This window comes from Budorcas taxicolor, chromosome 3 (assembly GCF_023091745.1).
Source record: "Budorcas taxicolor isolate Tak-1 chromosome 3, Takin1.1, whole genome shotgun sequence".
In the NCBI taxonomy this organism is placed as follows: Eukaryota; Metazoa; Chordata; class Mammalia; order Artiodactyla; family Bovidae; genus Budorcas; species Budorcas taxicolor.
In genome coordinates this window covers 10,137,638-10,153,364 of record NC_068912.1, presented here as the reverse complement: position 1 = coordinate 10,153,364, position 15,727 = coordinate 10,137,638, and the positions used below count along the sequence as shown (strand labels likewise).

General features: G+C 40.2%; 1 protein-coding gene across 4 annotated transcripts in view; it reads right to left on the bottom strand.

Moving 5' to 3' along the window:
- The window catches only part of DCAF8 (DDB1 and CUL4 associated factor 8), a 40,830-nt gene that overhangs the window by 12,160 nt on the left and 12,943 nt on the right, over positions 1–15,727 (bottom strand). For all 4 annotated transcript variants that reach the window (XR_008199127.1, XM_052637192.1, XM_052637191.1 and 1 more), the window contains exons 3-7: positions 14,016–14,090; positions 10,860–11,521; positions 9,758–9,898; positions 8,614–8,708; positions 4,011–4,121 (exon numbers count right to left, since the gene is read on the bottom strand). Coding sequence is in view for 3 of the 4 variants with exons in the window: in XM_052637192.1 (XP_052493152.1) it covers positions 4,011–4,121; positions 8,614–8,708; positions 9,758–9,898; positions 10,860–11,521; positions 14,016–14,064 (1,058 nt within the window). In the remaining variant the exon portion in view is untranslated. The remainder of the gene's footprint in view (positions 1–4,010; positions 4,122–8,613; positions 8,709–9,757; positions 9,899–10,859; positions 11,522–14,015; positions 14,091–15,727) is intronic.

Below are 15,727 nucleotides of genomic sequence, written 5' to 3'. Positions count from 1 at the left end.
TTTGATTTATACTACTTTATTAAGCAGTTTTACGTATACAACAAAATAGAGAGCTGTATAGATATTTTCACACACTCCCTGCCCTCACACATGTACAGCCTCTCCCATTATCTAAATCACTCACCAAAATGGTAGTTTTCTTAAAAACCAACACTGACATACAATAATCACTCAAAATCTACAAGTTTACTCTACATTCTACAGGTTTGGATAAATGTATAATGACATATATCCATCATTAACATCATAGAGTATTTCCACTGCTGTAAAAAATCCACTGCCTATTCCTCTCTCTTGGCCCACCCCATCCCTGGCTATCACTGATCCTATTTCCACAGTTTTGCCTTTTCCAGAATGTCATACTGTTGGAACATATAGTATGAAGTCCTTACATACTGGCTTTTTTTCCCACTCAGTAATATGCATTTAAGATTCCTCCATGTCTTTTCATGATGTGATAGCTCATTTCTTTCTAGTGGTGAATAATGTTTCATTGTCTAGATAAACCACCATTTTACATACTGAAGAACATGCTGGTTGCTTCCAAAGTTTGGGAATTATGAATAAAGCTATAGACGTCCATGTATAGGTTTCTGTATAAACATACGTTTTCAACTTCTTTAGGTAAATACCAAGGAGCTTAACTGCTGGATCACAGGGTACCAGTTTTGGAGACACTGTCAAACTGTCTTCCAAAGCAGCTGTTATCATTTTGCACTGTATGCATTTTCCTGATGGTCATCTTTCCATTCAGTTATCTGAATATCTTAAGTGAGGTGTCTGTTAAAGTCTTTAGCCTGTTTTTGATTGACTTTTTTTTCGCTGTTGAGATTTAAGAGTTATTTGTATATTTTGGATAACAGCCCTTCATCAGATGCACCTTTTGCAAGTATTTTCTCTCAGTCTGTGGCTTATCTTCCAATTCTCTTGAAAGATACTGTCACAGAGCAGAAGCTTTTAATTTTAATGTCATCTAACCTATCAATTTTTTCTTTCATGGATGTCTTTATAATGCAAGGTCTTCTAGGTTTTCTCCTATGTTATCTTTTAGGAGTTTCACAGCTTTGGGTTTTACTTTCAGATGTATTATCCATTTTGAGTTAACTTCTGTGAAGGGTGTAAGGTCTATTTCTAGATTCAGTTTTTACATGTTGATGTCGTTATTTCAGCACCATATATTGCAGAGACTATCATCTCTCCATTTTTCGCCTTTGCATCTTTGTCGAAGATAGCTCAACAATATTTATGGGGGTCTATTTCCGGGCTCTCTATTCTGTCCCTTTGATCTATTTGTCTCTTTCACCAATATAATGCTGTCTGAATTACTGCAGCTTTATAGTAAGTCTTGAAGTTGGGTAGTATCAGGCCTCCAACTTTGTTCTTCTCCCTCAGTATGGTGTTGATCTTTAGTCTCACCTCACAAACTTTAGGATCAGCTTGTTGATATACATAAAATATCTTGCTGGAATTTTGACTGGAACTGCACTGAATCAACAACTCAAGTTGAGAAGTGACATCTCCACATTACTGAGTCTTCCTGTGCCCCTGACACTTTAAATCAAATGAAGAATAGTGTGGGCACTGTCTCAACACCTTCACTGCATGTCTCTGCACAGGCCTCCAGGCCCTCACTGACTTTAAGCGCCTCTTCCCTCCTCACCTCCTCTTCCTGCCATGCGCCTTTAACCTAGTGTTCTCTCAGTATCACTGATAACAACAGGGAAGCAAAGGGACTATTTATTGACTGTTTTATAAATCTGGGCCTATACCAAATCCTTTAGCAATAAATTTACATGTCAACCAATCACACTGCCAAATCTATCACCACAAGACTCATTTATCTGATGTAGTCTCCTTTCCTTCACTCTTGTAAATTCTTACACCAACTCAAAGCAGGATTTAGTAGCAGAGACTCAAATCGCTATCACCCTTCACTTGCCTACCTTTTTTCTTTCTCCCTACCTACCCCCGCTTTTTGATCATATTCCAAAAAGCATGGCTCTCTAAGGTTTCCCTTAAATGTTCCTTCACAATCCTAATAAATTCAGTATTTACGATGCAAAAGCCTTGAGGATAAGTAAGCGATTTCTCTGTACTCCCTTAGAGGTTTTCCTTCAGACTAGTGAAAGCTAATAGTGTTATGATATAAAATATTCAGCAAAAAGATTTTCAGATTCATACTGTAAGGTGAGCCTAAAGTTCCGTCAAAGAAAGAATCAGAAAGGAGGAATTCCAATATACTCAATGAACTGAAGAGGTGCCAGAGAAATTGAGGATGATGAGAGACGAGCTAGGGTGTTGGAAGGGCCATCTGCTCATAGGTGATCAGTTCAGTCACTCAGTCGTATCTGGCTCTTTGCAACCCCATGGACAGCAGCTCGCCAGGCTTCCCCGTTCATCACTAATTGTGCCTCAAAATTTACATGTGCTTCTGTCAAGTAAACAGCCTATGACATGCTGAGAATTTGGCACCCAAAAAGGGATAAAGAACACAGGCTGATAAGAGTCAGAAGATCTGAGTATTTCTCCTTGTGTCGAAACACTGAAACAAATTTCCAGCCCCATTTTAACCTTCATAAAGTATCAGCTTTGGATAAAGGCATTATCAATTGCAGTTATCAATACAGACAATGCCTCCATTTTCCTCCAAACATCAAGATCCTTGTGGTGGTTGAATTATCTGAATTCACAAACTTTTTAACGAATCCAGAGCTCAAGCAGGAAATCCAAATTAGAAATTTCAGTAAATGCTTTTATTGGAGGAAGTAGCACATGAAAGTTCCAACAACTAAACCCTTTTTTTGATCAACAGCTTCTTATCTTTAAAAAAAAAATCTACTGTTACATAGTTGCTATTGGTCAACAGAGGAAAGGAATTTAGAAGGCAATGAAAACAGGGGAAGAAGAGAGTAACAAAGTTCCCCAATTCTCTTGCAGGGCAAATTAATTACAGAATACACTTATAAAAATGGAGAAGGCAATGGCAACCCACTCCAGTACTCTTGCCTGGAAAATCCCATGGATGGAGGAGCCTGGTAGGTTGTAGTCCATAGGGTTGCAAAGAGTTGGACATGACTGAGCAAGTTCACTTTCACTTTTTGTTGTTATGCACTGGAGAAGGAAATGGCAACCCACTCCAGTGTTCTTGCCTGGAGAATCCCAGGGATGGCGGAGCTTGGTGGGCTGCTGTCTATGGGGTCGTACAGAGTCGGACACGACTGAAGTGACTTAGCAGCAGCAGTAGTTATAAAAAATACCCTCTCATTTAAAAAGGAAGATCATGTATTTCACCACTATCAGAAAAACATAAAGTCATTCATTTTCCTGTAAATCTCTCCTTCCTCCCTTTCAAACTGGTGATCCCTTGGCAACTAAAAAAATATACTTGAGACAGACCAACTGGGTAGGGACGGGATATAACTGTGACAAAGGGTCAGGGAAACTAACTGCAGTCACATGTAGTCATGGACTGAATGCATAAACTGTTTCCCTTAGGATATGCCTCAACAGACAATGTTACAAGAAATGTTCAAAACAAAAATATCACTAAGGGTAAAGAAAAGTGGTTCAGGAGACTAGGAGCCAAAAACTCTTTAAGTTCACAATGAGAATTTCCAAGTCAAATATATCATTTCCGAATCTGAAACCAGTATTCAAAATTTCTAGTGCATGTTAACTTACATATGAAAAATGGTGGAAAGTATTTACTAACTAGAGCACTTGCTAGTAAACCTGGGTTTACGCTAATTACTAGGTGGAGACCTCGATCAATTCATCAAACGTCCTTAAACCGGATAATATCTGCAACATCTCAAGCCATCCCTCAGGGAATGTTAATTAGGGAACAGAATACATCACAGAAGTTTAAACTCTTTGGAAGATGGCAAAAAATCAAAGATGGTGGTTAATGGATTTCTAGGCAATTCATACCTTTCCAAAAGGGACAGCTGGTAGTACACAATGCATCACAATCTCAAACTCTCAAAGACACAAAACAGCCACAGACTCACCTTACAAACTGGTCTCGTCCACCCACTGCAAATTGGTGGGTGTTGGCAGGATTCACATAGATTGTATACAGCCCCACCTTCTTCTCCTTTTCTTTTGTCACCACCAGTTTCCTTCAAGAGTAGAAAAGTACAAATGTTATATTCTCCCAAAGATTCAGACAGTCATGGCAAGTGAGAACAGAGAGTAATGCAGACACAGCTAGTAAGAACCCAAACAGATTTTCATTTGGAAAGAAAGAAAAAAGTGGTTTTGTTTGTACATTGCAACAAGAAAAGAAAAATATAACCCACTGTCTTATATATTTACTAAGTGCTACTTTGGAAATGGAATAAAACATGTAGTACTTTTATGGTGTTCCTCAAGAAGTATAAAATTAAAGGTGTATGAAAGTATATCACTCCCCAGAGTCTCAGCCTGAGTCCAATATGATGATAACCAACCATTCAAGAGACAATACCCACATTTTCCCACCTTTTACTTACAAATATATCTTTCCAATCATCTGGGAGCAGGGAGTGAAAGGATGAATCACAGGAACAGTGGACAGAAAAGACTTTAAGGTCAGAATCTACCTCCCAGATTTCAGAAAAGTATCACTTAAAACACAGTTTTAAAATGCACAAAGAAAAATGGCAAGCAACAGTTAATCCAAAGGGAAACAATATTAGTGTTCCCTTATTTGAAGAAAACTAGGAGAGGAGATTCCTATGAAGACAGCTATTTATAAAGCTGAAAATAATTTCTGAATTATTCTTCTGGTTGTACTACAAAAACAGGTTCATGGGACCCCCCAAGGAAACCTTGTAAAATTTCCATAATTTGTCCCACCTTAAGGGTGGCCCTATAACTACTCTTCCCAGATTGAAGTGTCCAACCTGTCAAATATGACATCATAAGGATTAGTAAATTTATAGAAGACAGGAAAGGAAGGGTTGGGCTTGTTTTTTTTTTTTAGTGCCAGATAATATTCTATTATCTGGGTGTACCATAGTTTATCCATTCACCTACTGAACTACATCTTGGCTGCTTGCAAGTTTTGGCAATTATGAATAAGAGTTTTCATTTTTAATTCTAAGCTTTTGTTCATTTCTGGTGCTTAGAGAAAGAACTATAATTATGACAAGTTTCTTTGTAAATGGTGTTAGCATCCTCTCTACATGGTCAAAGTCATTCCAACCTAAACTGTTCTAGGCAAAGAGCAGAAATTTTATTAATATTTAATTTTAAAATCTCTGTAGTTTTCCACTAAAAGAATAGTGTATAGAGGTCATTAAAAATAAATGTTATTAGGGAAAACATAAATACATGTGTACCCAACCCTCAAAAACACAAGGCAGAAACAAATAAAAAAAGAGTTTCAGGAACAAAATTAGCAATGGAGAAGAGGCAGCTCTGAGTTTTAGATAAGGAAGAGGAAGAGGAGTAGATACTGCTCTTTTCCAGAGTACTGTCTCATCTCTTAAGCAATCTGGATTTTTTCAGAGGGAGAGGGTCAGACAAACATAAAGTTTACCATGCCGAAGCAAAATGAGGAAACCGAGGTGAAAGATTATGAAGTTATTACGACAGCTCCACTGTCATCTAATCCTGACAAAGAACTCAATCTTTCCATGCCTCCATATATTCACCTAAAACAAACAATTCTCTCTCCCAATATATAAATACACAGAGTACCCTGAACTCTCCAGGGAAAATGCAGAGGTATAAATATGATTAATAATGGTAGCAGGGGAAAAAAAAAAGGTTTGACACCAGAGCAAGGTAGCAGATAAAATCATATGAAACAAATTTACCAAATTTTGCCTTAAAACTTGCAATTTTAATGAGCAGGTATGCTCTAAGAAAAAGGGAAATTATGGATCAAACCAAAGGATTCTTTTGAAGAGTATCTCAAACCAGCTTCCACTGGCTAAAGGAATACCCCCCTCCCAGCTCTAAATCTCTTTTCCTATGACATTAGCCATTTTCACCAGCTTCTAGAGAGTCAGCTATTATGAATACAAAAAGGAAATATTCCTCTAAGTTAATCTCATACAAAAATGCCTAGCATATAAGCAGATGTTAAGGCACCAGCTTAAGATATTCTAGCCATGACCTTCACATTCAGTCCTCCGACCTCATTCTAGCCTTTCACTAATTCAACCCCTAAAGCAAAAACTTTTTGAAGACCCGCTGTCTCTTATTTTCCCAGCTCAGAATCTGGACCCCCTCCTACTATTAAGTTCCTCCTATGTTCCCCCATTTAATTTCTATCCCATCTATTACTGCTTGCATCTGGATTCACTGGTCAACTCTCAGTCAGATTTTCTGCCTATAACATCTCATCACACATTCCATTATCTGCCAAAGTCATGTGCTCTGCCCATTACTTGAACCAGATTCCCAATTTCTTGTGGGTTAATAGTAGTTTTCCTCTGAACCTGATTCAGAGGATCTCGTTCTGCTTCACAACTCTCCACCAGAGCAGACCAAACAAACTTCTATCATTTTTTCCATCTTTGCCCTTCCCACTCCTCTCTGGAAAACCTGCTAATGTTCCATTATTACCACAGAACCACAGAATTTTAGAACTGAAAATAACAAACATCACTCAGTTTAAGAGCTTAAATGATTTCTCAAAGGTAGATAACTACATGCTAGGACTGAAGGTAGCATCTTTATCACCCAGGCCTGTTCCCTTTCCAGTAGAAGTCCATTCATTCTCTCTCAACCTTCATCCTCTTGAAGTTTTATATAAATAACCAACACATCCTTTCCACAAGCCGAAAACATTTCCATCCTTTAACCAGTTATTTTAAATTCTTCCACTTTGTGGACAACTTTTTCTATACTAATCTCTCTAAAAGTCTGATAATAATCAGCCTTAAGATTATATCACCTAATTAACATATATTTTACTTGTTTGCTTTGTAAAGATCAGTGATGCCCCTTACTCAATATTGGTATTCACTTATAAGATTTAAGATAATTTTTAAGGGGGGAAAAGATCTGTAAAGTTGAATACTCTGTGGTCCCATAGTAAACTTCCAGTATGGCATATTAAATATATATATATAATTTTTTAAACAAACAATATCGTAAATAATCTAGATAATCTATCAACTAAGCCATCATTAAACAAACTGTGGTACACCAATGTTATGATATATATGACATGGTTAAAAATGAGGTAGGCCTTTTTGGTCTGACGTAGAAATATCTCCAAAATGCATTATAATGTGAAAAAGGCAAATTGCAAGAACATAACATACACGCAAGTTTATATATACATACAATTATCCCACACTGGAGGGAAAAGTGTATATGTATATAGTAAAGATACGTAAATGTACACAAAAAGGACTAGAGAGGCACTGAAAATTTTTAACAACAGTTATCAACAGCCAGGAAAGTGGGAGGCGGGGGAGGTATGCATGAGGTAGCATTTATATTCTGTCCATGTGCTTCACTACTGCATCCGTACATGTTTTACTACGAGCACAATAAAAATGGAAAAAGTCAACTAATTAGTAGCTACAATTTAGCCAGGTATAACCACGGTGCCAGGCTTCCCTGGTGGCTCAGTGGTAAAGAATTCGCCGGACAGTGCGGAGACACAGGTCTGACCCCTGACCCAGGAAGAGCCGACATGCCACAGAGCAACTAAGCCTGTGCACCACCACTACTGAGCCTGTGCTCTTGAGCCCAGGAACCAAACTACCCGGCCCTCGGACACAGCTACTGAAGCCCACGTGCAGCAGCGCCCGCGGCCCACAGCAAGAAAGCTACCACACACAGAAGCCTGCACACGCAACCAGAGAGCAGCCCCGACTCACTGCAACTAGAGGAAAACCAGTGCAGCAACAAAGACACAGTGCAGTCAAAAAAGAAAAACCACCGTGCTGCCACACACTATGCTGAGGCACCAAGCACACTTATCAGTAATCCTCACAGAAATCAGAGAGAGAGAGTGAGACTGATTATACCCACAGTGAGGCCGAAGAACCTGACGTGCAGAAAGGTCACATGGGGCACTACTAGTAACACCCAAGTTAATATCTGACCTAGGGCTGCCTGGATACAAACAAGATGCTATGCTCTTTCTATGGTATCACACAGCTAAAAGCAGATATAATTTACCCATCAGTCTCAGATTCATGTAAAAATGAGCTATGATATGATGAGTTCTACTACAACTACCAATATTTTTAAGAATCACCATTTAATTTTTATGTTTCTATACATAACTGAAGTGAAAATCACACACGAGCATATCTCTAAGCTGCCAGTAACGTGCTTCTTGTGGGGAAGCTCAGCGGCACCCAAATGAACTAGAAGATCATCCAGTTTTTACAGCTCACAATATAATAAGATAACTGAACTCTGCTTTAGAAATGAAGCTAAGTTGAATAGTACTTTATTGCTGAGAAACAGATAAACAACAAAGTAGTAAGGAATTTCCCTAAATTAATCCATTTCTTATTATAAACACAAAGGAACTATTCTTTGTGCTTAGTTGAGAATTATCTAGGACATGTGCAATATCTTTAAAACCTAGGACATCTGCAATCCTTTCAAGGTCAAGAAATTCAAACTGTGTAAAAACACTCTTGCTACACTTACGAAGCGGGTCGGTCTTGTCTGAGGTCAATGGTGAAGACCACCGCGTCCTCACCGGCAGACAGGAACGTACAGGGAGAGTCTGGTTCCAGGGCCAACTGAAGGAGAAGAGAGAAAGGAAGCAGTTTCTGAAAGATTAACATTAAAGGCTGTCTAGTTCATTCCTTTATATTTATGAAGGGCTGCATTTAAAATGGCTCAGCAAGACAAATAGCTAGCTTTTTTTGTTGTAAAATCCCAGGAAAGAAGGTAATTTAATAAGCCCATTCTCTCTTGTGCGTGAATTACTTACAGCTTGTTTATTCTATACAAGTCAAAAGCACAGGTGATTTGCTACTGTAACTAAGTCTCCAGGGGATCTGAACAGTGACACCAAAGGAAAACACTGCCATTAGGGCTCATTCTCAAAATCAATTCCACACCCTCACTCAGGTGGGGAGAGAAATGGCACCCAAGTTTCATTCTCTATAGCTTAATTCTAAAAGTTAGTTATCTAACTAATAGTCTTAAGAATCAAAGAAATAGGTAATTTTCACATTTCTTGAGTCATCTGGGCAAGAAAAGCTATATATTTTATATACATTCAGGTCCACCTATATATTTGTGGAAGGTTTAGAAAAAGAGAGGATCATCTTTTCATGGCATGGAAGAAAACAGTGCCTACTCTGAGACTAGGCAGTTCTTGGCTCCTCACTGCCTGCCACCATGACTATTTGGCCTATATTCCCAGCTCTAAATAGGGCTTCCAGAAATAGTGCTGTTTATGCACTGAGTGTTGTGAACAGGAAAGTTGGAGCTCTCACATATGAGAAGCCAACAGCTAGCACCTTTGAACTGTTAAAATGTTCAAAATACAGTAAGAGCAAATTTTAAATGCTTGGGAGGCAAAGGGGGCCTCAGGATCTCCAAACCAACCATGGCTCAGCTTAGGAGTTAAGAATAATCAGGTGAATGCTGCATGTGCAAGATTCTGAGAAGTTTTGGGAGACTGCTTTTTCTCCAATCTTATCTACAAGTCTTAGGACTGAAAGAAGTGATGCAGGTGTCCGTAACAAAGGGGACACAATGGACAGAAATACTGGAGGGCCTTGGCTGAGATCCATGGAAGAGCTAAAATGTACAACCTTTGGGACAAGGGCTTACTTACCTTGTGGGATGCTCCCTTGTGCTGGGCCACACGCTTTGTATTCTTGCAGCACTGTGTAGCAGACAACTCTGCTACCCGAACCTGTCCATCACGGGCACACATGGCCAGGGTGGAATCACCACTGTTAGGAAGGAACTTGGCCTGGATGTTAATTAAAAAAAACAGGACAAGAGAAACTGAAGGAGTGAATCTGAGAGGTAAAAACGTGATGACAACCCCAAATCATCCCCTTTTGCTATACAACAGCTGAAAACTTAGACCTCCTGCTCTCGTACAGCTGGCTCAAGTCCAATTTCTTCCGAGGGTTAAAGGAGAAGAGAAAGAATTTCTAATATAAGAGAGCATTTCTGTTGACTCTGGAAGGTTGAACTGGTTTAGGATAAGTACTCAGGTGAACTAGGACTAACCCAGTAAGAAAGAAAGGTAAGGGAAAAACAGAGAAGAATCTTCCTTGATTCAAGAAGTCAACAAAAATTTGCTACAAAGATAAAGGAAACCAGAGGGGATACTGGGGAAGGAAAGAGAACATGCTTAGGGGTAAATGTCTAGTACTAGATGATGGATGGGCTGATAAGTAAAACTTCCAGAGAATAAAAATGTTAACTTTATCTATCAATGGTTTATTAAGTACCAGGCACAGTTCTAACTGCTTAGCTTCTATTGTTATTTAATCTTCATAACTCTGTACGTTATCAGGCCTAAATTAAAGGCAAATCAACTGAAAGACAGAAGTTAAATAAACTTGACCATAATCACACAGCTAGTTAAGGGTTTGGGCCAAGATTTAAACTCAGTAGTCTGGTTCAACAGCCTCTGTTCTTATATTATATGCCTCCGAGCACGGCATTAGTGCCTTCCTGATGATTTCCAAACACCCTTCCTATATAACGAGGCTTCTACCAGTTTCTGTGCTCAAGGAAACAAAAGATTACCGCGGGTCTTTCAGTGTATTTAACTCTTCTAAGTCATTAAGGGAGCCAAGGTATGACCAACTCCTGATATCTAATTCCTACCACAACTCACTATCACTCTTCCTTCAGCAGCAGCTCAGGCCTAGCTCACGCCTGACTTTCTCAATTGCCAGTCTGTCCCCTGGCCTCACCTGGAAGACATTGCTCTTGTGGCCGCTCTCAAAGTCCAGCACTGGCTGCCGCCGCACCCAGTCCCAGACCACCACTTTCAGGTCGTCGCTGCCACTGGCCAGCCAGGTGCCGCGCTGGTTAAAGTGCAGAGTATTGACACAGCCAGTATGGCCTTCAAGCCCATGCTGCAGGCGGAAACGCTGCACAAAGACTCTTGCCCCACAAGCCTCATACACAAAGCGGGCACTCGAACCCAGCTCCCGCTCCCGAAGGGCAGGAAGGGCTTGCCAGCGAGGTCGGGGCAGGGCTGATGTCTCTGAGGACACCCAGTCTTCCAGGGCCCGCTCATCGTCTGATGAGTCCTGGTCACGATTGGCCCGCTTGCGCTGCACACGACGACGAGGATGCTCCTCCTCCTCTTCCTCCTCCTCCTCCGAGCGGTCGTGGACTTGGCTCTCATCGTTGACCGAGTAATGGCCGGTGTCCTCCATGCTGTCAGAGTCCTTGTCTTCACCTGAGCTCTCTGTATCTGTGCCTCGACTCTCTGTGCTGGTGCGGTTGGGGCCACCATCGTCCCCGGTCAAGCTCAAGCTCAGGTCTGAAGCCTCCACTTCAATGCCTGAGGATGTCTCCCTCCCCTCCTCAGCACCAGACATCTCCTCTGGAGTGCTAGGCAGGCTTCCTGCATGTTAGTAAGGAATGGGTAGGTGAGGGGCAAAATAAGGAAATAAGACAGTGACCACAAGGACTTCCTCTCCATAGTCTAAAAAAATCATCACATCATGAGACCCTTAAACCAAAACTGGTCAAAAATGTTTTCATTACAAATGCTTATAAACAGTACCTTCTAGAGGGAATCCAGAAAAGATTAAAGCCAGAGATATATACAAAGAACTGCAGGGCACACAAATGAGAACCGCAGGACAACCAAAGATTATAATAAATTCTCAAGAAGCAAAGCACTGGCAGATTTTATTAAAATAGGCCTGAGCCTAACTACCTTAGGCTCTGTTTTGCTGGATGGGCATCCATTAGTTATAGCAACTAAACTGAATATAAGGAAAAAGAACAGCCATCCCCAGCATGAGTTGGCTCGAAAAGAAAAGTTTATCACATTCTAGGTCTGCCATACTGGTAGTTATACAATAACTGGGTCACTTTGAGCAATATAATTCCCAACAGTCAGATACGAATTCTCCTGTCTAACAGCCAAATTATATACCAGTGAACGAATTATATACCAGATACGAATTCTCCTATCTAACAGCCAAAACACTCAGGCAATGTTCTGGAGCCCACAGGGCTACAACTTTCAAACTAAGGTCAAGGTGTAAAGAAAGGAGGGGGCAAATGAGAATTTTAAACACTGCTTATGGCCTCCTTTCCTCAGATGACTACAAATTTTATCCTGCCAGAAGTAGAGGCTATGACGAAAGGCTGACCAGCTATGTGTGACCCTGGGATAGCTATTCAACCCCAGTACCACACTGATGGTCTAAGGGTTCAAAGCGGGAGTGTCTTCTTGCTTAGTCATCTGGGTAAGAGCAGTAATTTCTGAAGCTCTTTGAAGCAATGATATCTCTTCTCAATGAACTCTTAGACAAAGTCTATTAAGGAAAACAGATAAACACATATGTTTTTGGTTCAAGTAGTGACGAAAGGCTGGAAGACACATAAACATCTGTTTTCAAAAAGCACTTCAACTAGAGTACAGTGTGAAAACGGCTAGGAACTGGAAGGAGGAAAAGTGCAGCAATTTGCTCCTAGGAACTACATTTGCTGAGGTTCCTGTGTGCAGTGAGAAAGATGAATACATGTGGTTTTTGAAATGAAATTGCGTTTGAGATTGAGAGTGGTGAGAAGGGATAAAATTTCACACCCATCACTTCTGGGGAGAAGAAAAAAATAATACATCAAACCTCATAGCACATATAGTTAAAATTATGATTAACAAACAAAGATGACGTTGGGGGCCTTAACACTTTAAGATAAGGGCCAGAGCATATCACAAGCTCAGTAAGAGGACCCTAACAGTCAATGACCAGATACAGCTAAGAGTTGGCAATTTTTTTCTATAAAAGGCCCGATAATAAAAATTTTAGGCTTCACGGGCACAAGTACTCAACTCCATGTTGTAGCACAAAAGCAACCATAAATACTATGTAAATAAATGGGGCTTGACTGAATTCCAATAAACTACAAAAACAGCTGCCTGCAGGCCATAATTTGCAATCCCTGATCTAGCTAATGGCCAAACTCCAATTTTATATCTCAACCCCCTCTAGAATCCTGTGTCTTTCAACTAAGCCCAGTGAAAAATCTTAATCACTCTCCTTTACAGAAAATAAATGAGCAGCGGTGGTTAAGAAAATAACAAAAGGGGTAGAAAAACAGCATGTTGAAGATCTCCCCTTCCCTTACTCAACACTTCATTGCTCTACCAATTACATCAACTAGAATTTAGCCTATAATCCTAACCTACAAGGTGCTAAGGAATACTGGACTCTGTACTGCCCAACTGTAACTATTCTGAAGGACTTTCTCTAGCTTGGAAGTTGGCTCCGAGTTGATGCACTGGTCAATGACCTAGTGGTAGCTATATTCTATTAGAAATTGATATTCTGCCTTCAAATATGCCCTAATATGCTATGCTATGCTAAGTCACTTCAGTCGTGGCCCTAGACCCAATGATTTAATAGTTTTTCCTAAGAAAAGAAAAAGAAATGAAGAAAAAGGAACAAAGAAAAAAGGCTCTAATCCCAGTTATTTATAACCATCTCTTATCTAATCTATTGAACTATGATCTACCATGGAAAGAGAACTCTCCTTGTAACCGGGGAGGTCTTGCCTTCCCAACAACTACCTTGGTTCCACCACCAATTCGATCTTCTTTTCCTCTTTTATTAACAGCATCTCCTAGGTTTTGTCCACCCTTACAAACTTTCAGAATTCCAAACCACTTGACCCCTCAGAGGCACAACTCCATTACTGATCTTCTGAAAACAATCAAGATAAAAGTTGAAGGAACAAAAGTACCAGAAACAAAAAGGTGTTTCCTATGTACGTCCAACACTCGGACAGCACAGGAGGAGTTCACGCCCTCCCTTAAAGTCCAGGTCTCCATTCTCTTTGCAGTCGACAGCAAAGACAGCGTCGCCTTCACTCTGGCCCCTTACCATTAGCTAAGTCTGCCTTGCCATCTGCGCTGCTCCCTTCGCTGGACATCTTGGATGATATCTGCTGTGGCCAGCCTGGATTGAGGAGAGAAAGAAAATGAAAAAATCAGGAAGCAATCTGGGAAAGATGATAAAAGGCACCAGGAGATTTAGCGATGTACAGCCTTTGTCATTTTTATAAAAATGATTTTTTGGTGTGTGCTCAACAGGGCTTCTCAGTTGCTGAAAATTATGTCAGATATTATCCCCTCATGTCTAAATTCCATAAAGGGACATATCTTTGGGAGGCCAACTGCCATCTCTTTACCTTAACAAGTAACTGGCAGTGATTTTTCAGATGGGGAAGAGGAACTGAAATAAATCCTGGAACAGCAGGTCTATATCAAGTGACAGGTATTGCAAGCAAGCAGTCTTAATACAAAGAAAGTTAGCTTCAGCACTACCCTCTTAGGCAAAAATCTTGTTGTAAATATTCATCGTATGTATCCACAAAGTTTATACAACATTTGTCTTCACAACATGAAGAGGAGGGGCAGAATGAGTATCTTTTTACATACAAAACAGCCAAGATAGAAGAGACTGAGCTCTTGGTATAACACCTTGAGATTTATGGCCATTCAGATGCCTAGTTTCAAACTTACAGGCACAGATACAAACTAAGGATTATCAAAAACAGAGTCAAATTAGAACCCAGGGGCACCCTACCCCTAAAAAAGAACCTAAAAGTTTTTCTTTCCCTTACGACTAGTCATCAAATGCAAAGCTGGAGAAGAAAAGAGCAACATTTCCATTAAAACCATCTCAGTCCATTTCATAAAATGGCAAACACTATTTCACCTAGTTCCACCAACTTTCACCAGATTTGTCTGTTTAGCAAGGCCCTAACTAGGAACTGGGGTACCTAACTTTATTCCTTTTATATTCCTTTAATACAGTCATTATTTTTTCAGGGCTTCACTCCCACCTTAAGCAAATTCCAAAGAGCAAAGAATATTATTCAGACCAGAATTCTGTTAAGCCCTTTCAGTGCCTTGGACAAAAGGCACTGGTAAAAGACAAAGTATGATTATGATTCCAGTCCTTGGACCCAGGCACACTGGCCTCTAATCTTTCAACAGCCCTTTCATTCCCATAACAATTATCCCAGAAGCAGCCCCATCCTTTTCCTTACCCCCTACTCTCTCTACAGAAATCCAAGTTGCTTCAGAGAAAAAAAAAGTATCCTCTGCCAAGAGACAGCTGCCCAAAACTTGCTCACATTAGGCCAGGACGAGGCAGTAGAAATAATCCAAGAGCAGGACTGAGGCTGAATTTGAAGGAGGGACACCTGGAAGGGTGATGATGGTCAACAAAAAGCAGATCTGTGAAGCCACATAAAGAAAAACAGAAGAGCTATTTGCAGAGCAGGCTGTTTTATTCCTCCCACTTAAATGATGTGTTTTTGTAGTGTTCTCCTCACACAACACTTTGTTTTTTCCTCTCAGTTGTCCCTGTGTATATTCTTTGGTAATGCAGCAGTACCTTCTTCCCCACCTAGGGCTTAAATTAATTACATTAATTGCAAGTGTCTATGGAGCAGGGAAAAATAGTTGTACTACTTTAAGGTTAAAATCTAAGGTCATAGACGTACCTTATGGTCAAATGCTAACAGAGTTGTTTTTTCATCTCAAGAATCAAAACTGTCAGCCACACCATACTTCCCACCTCACTAA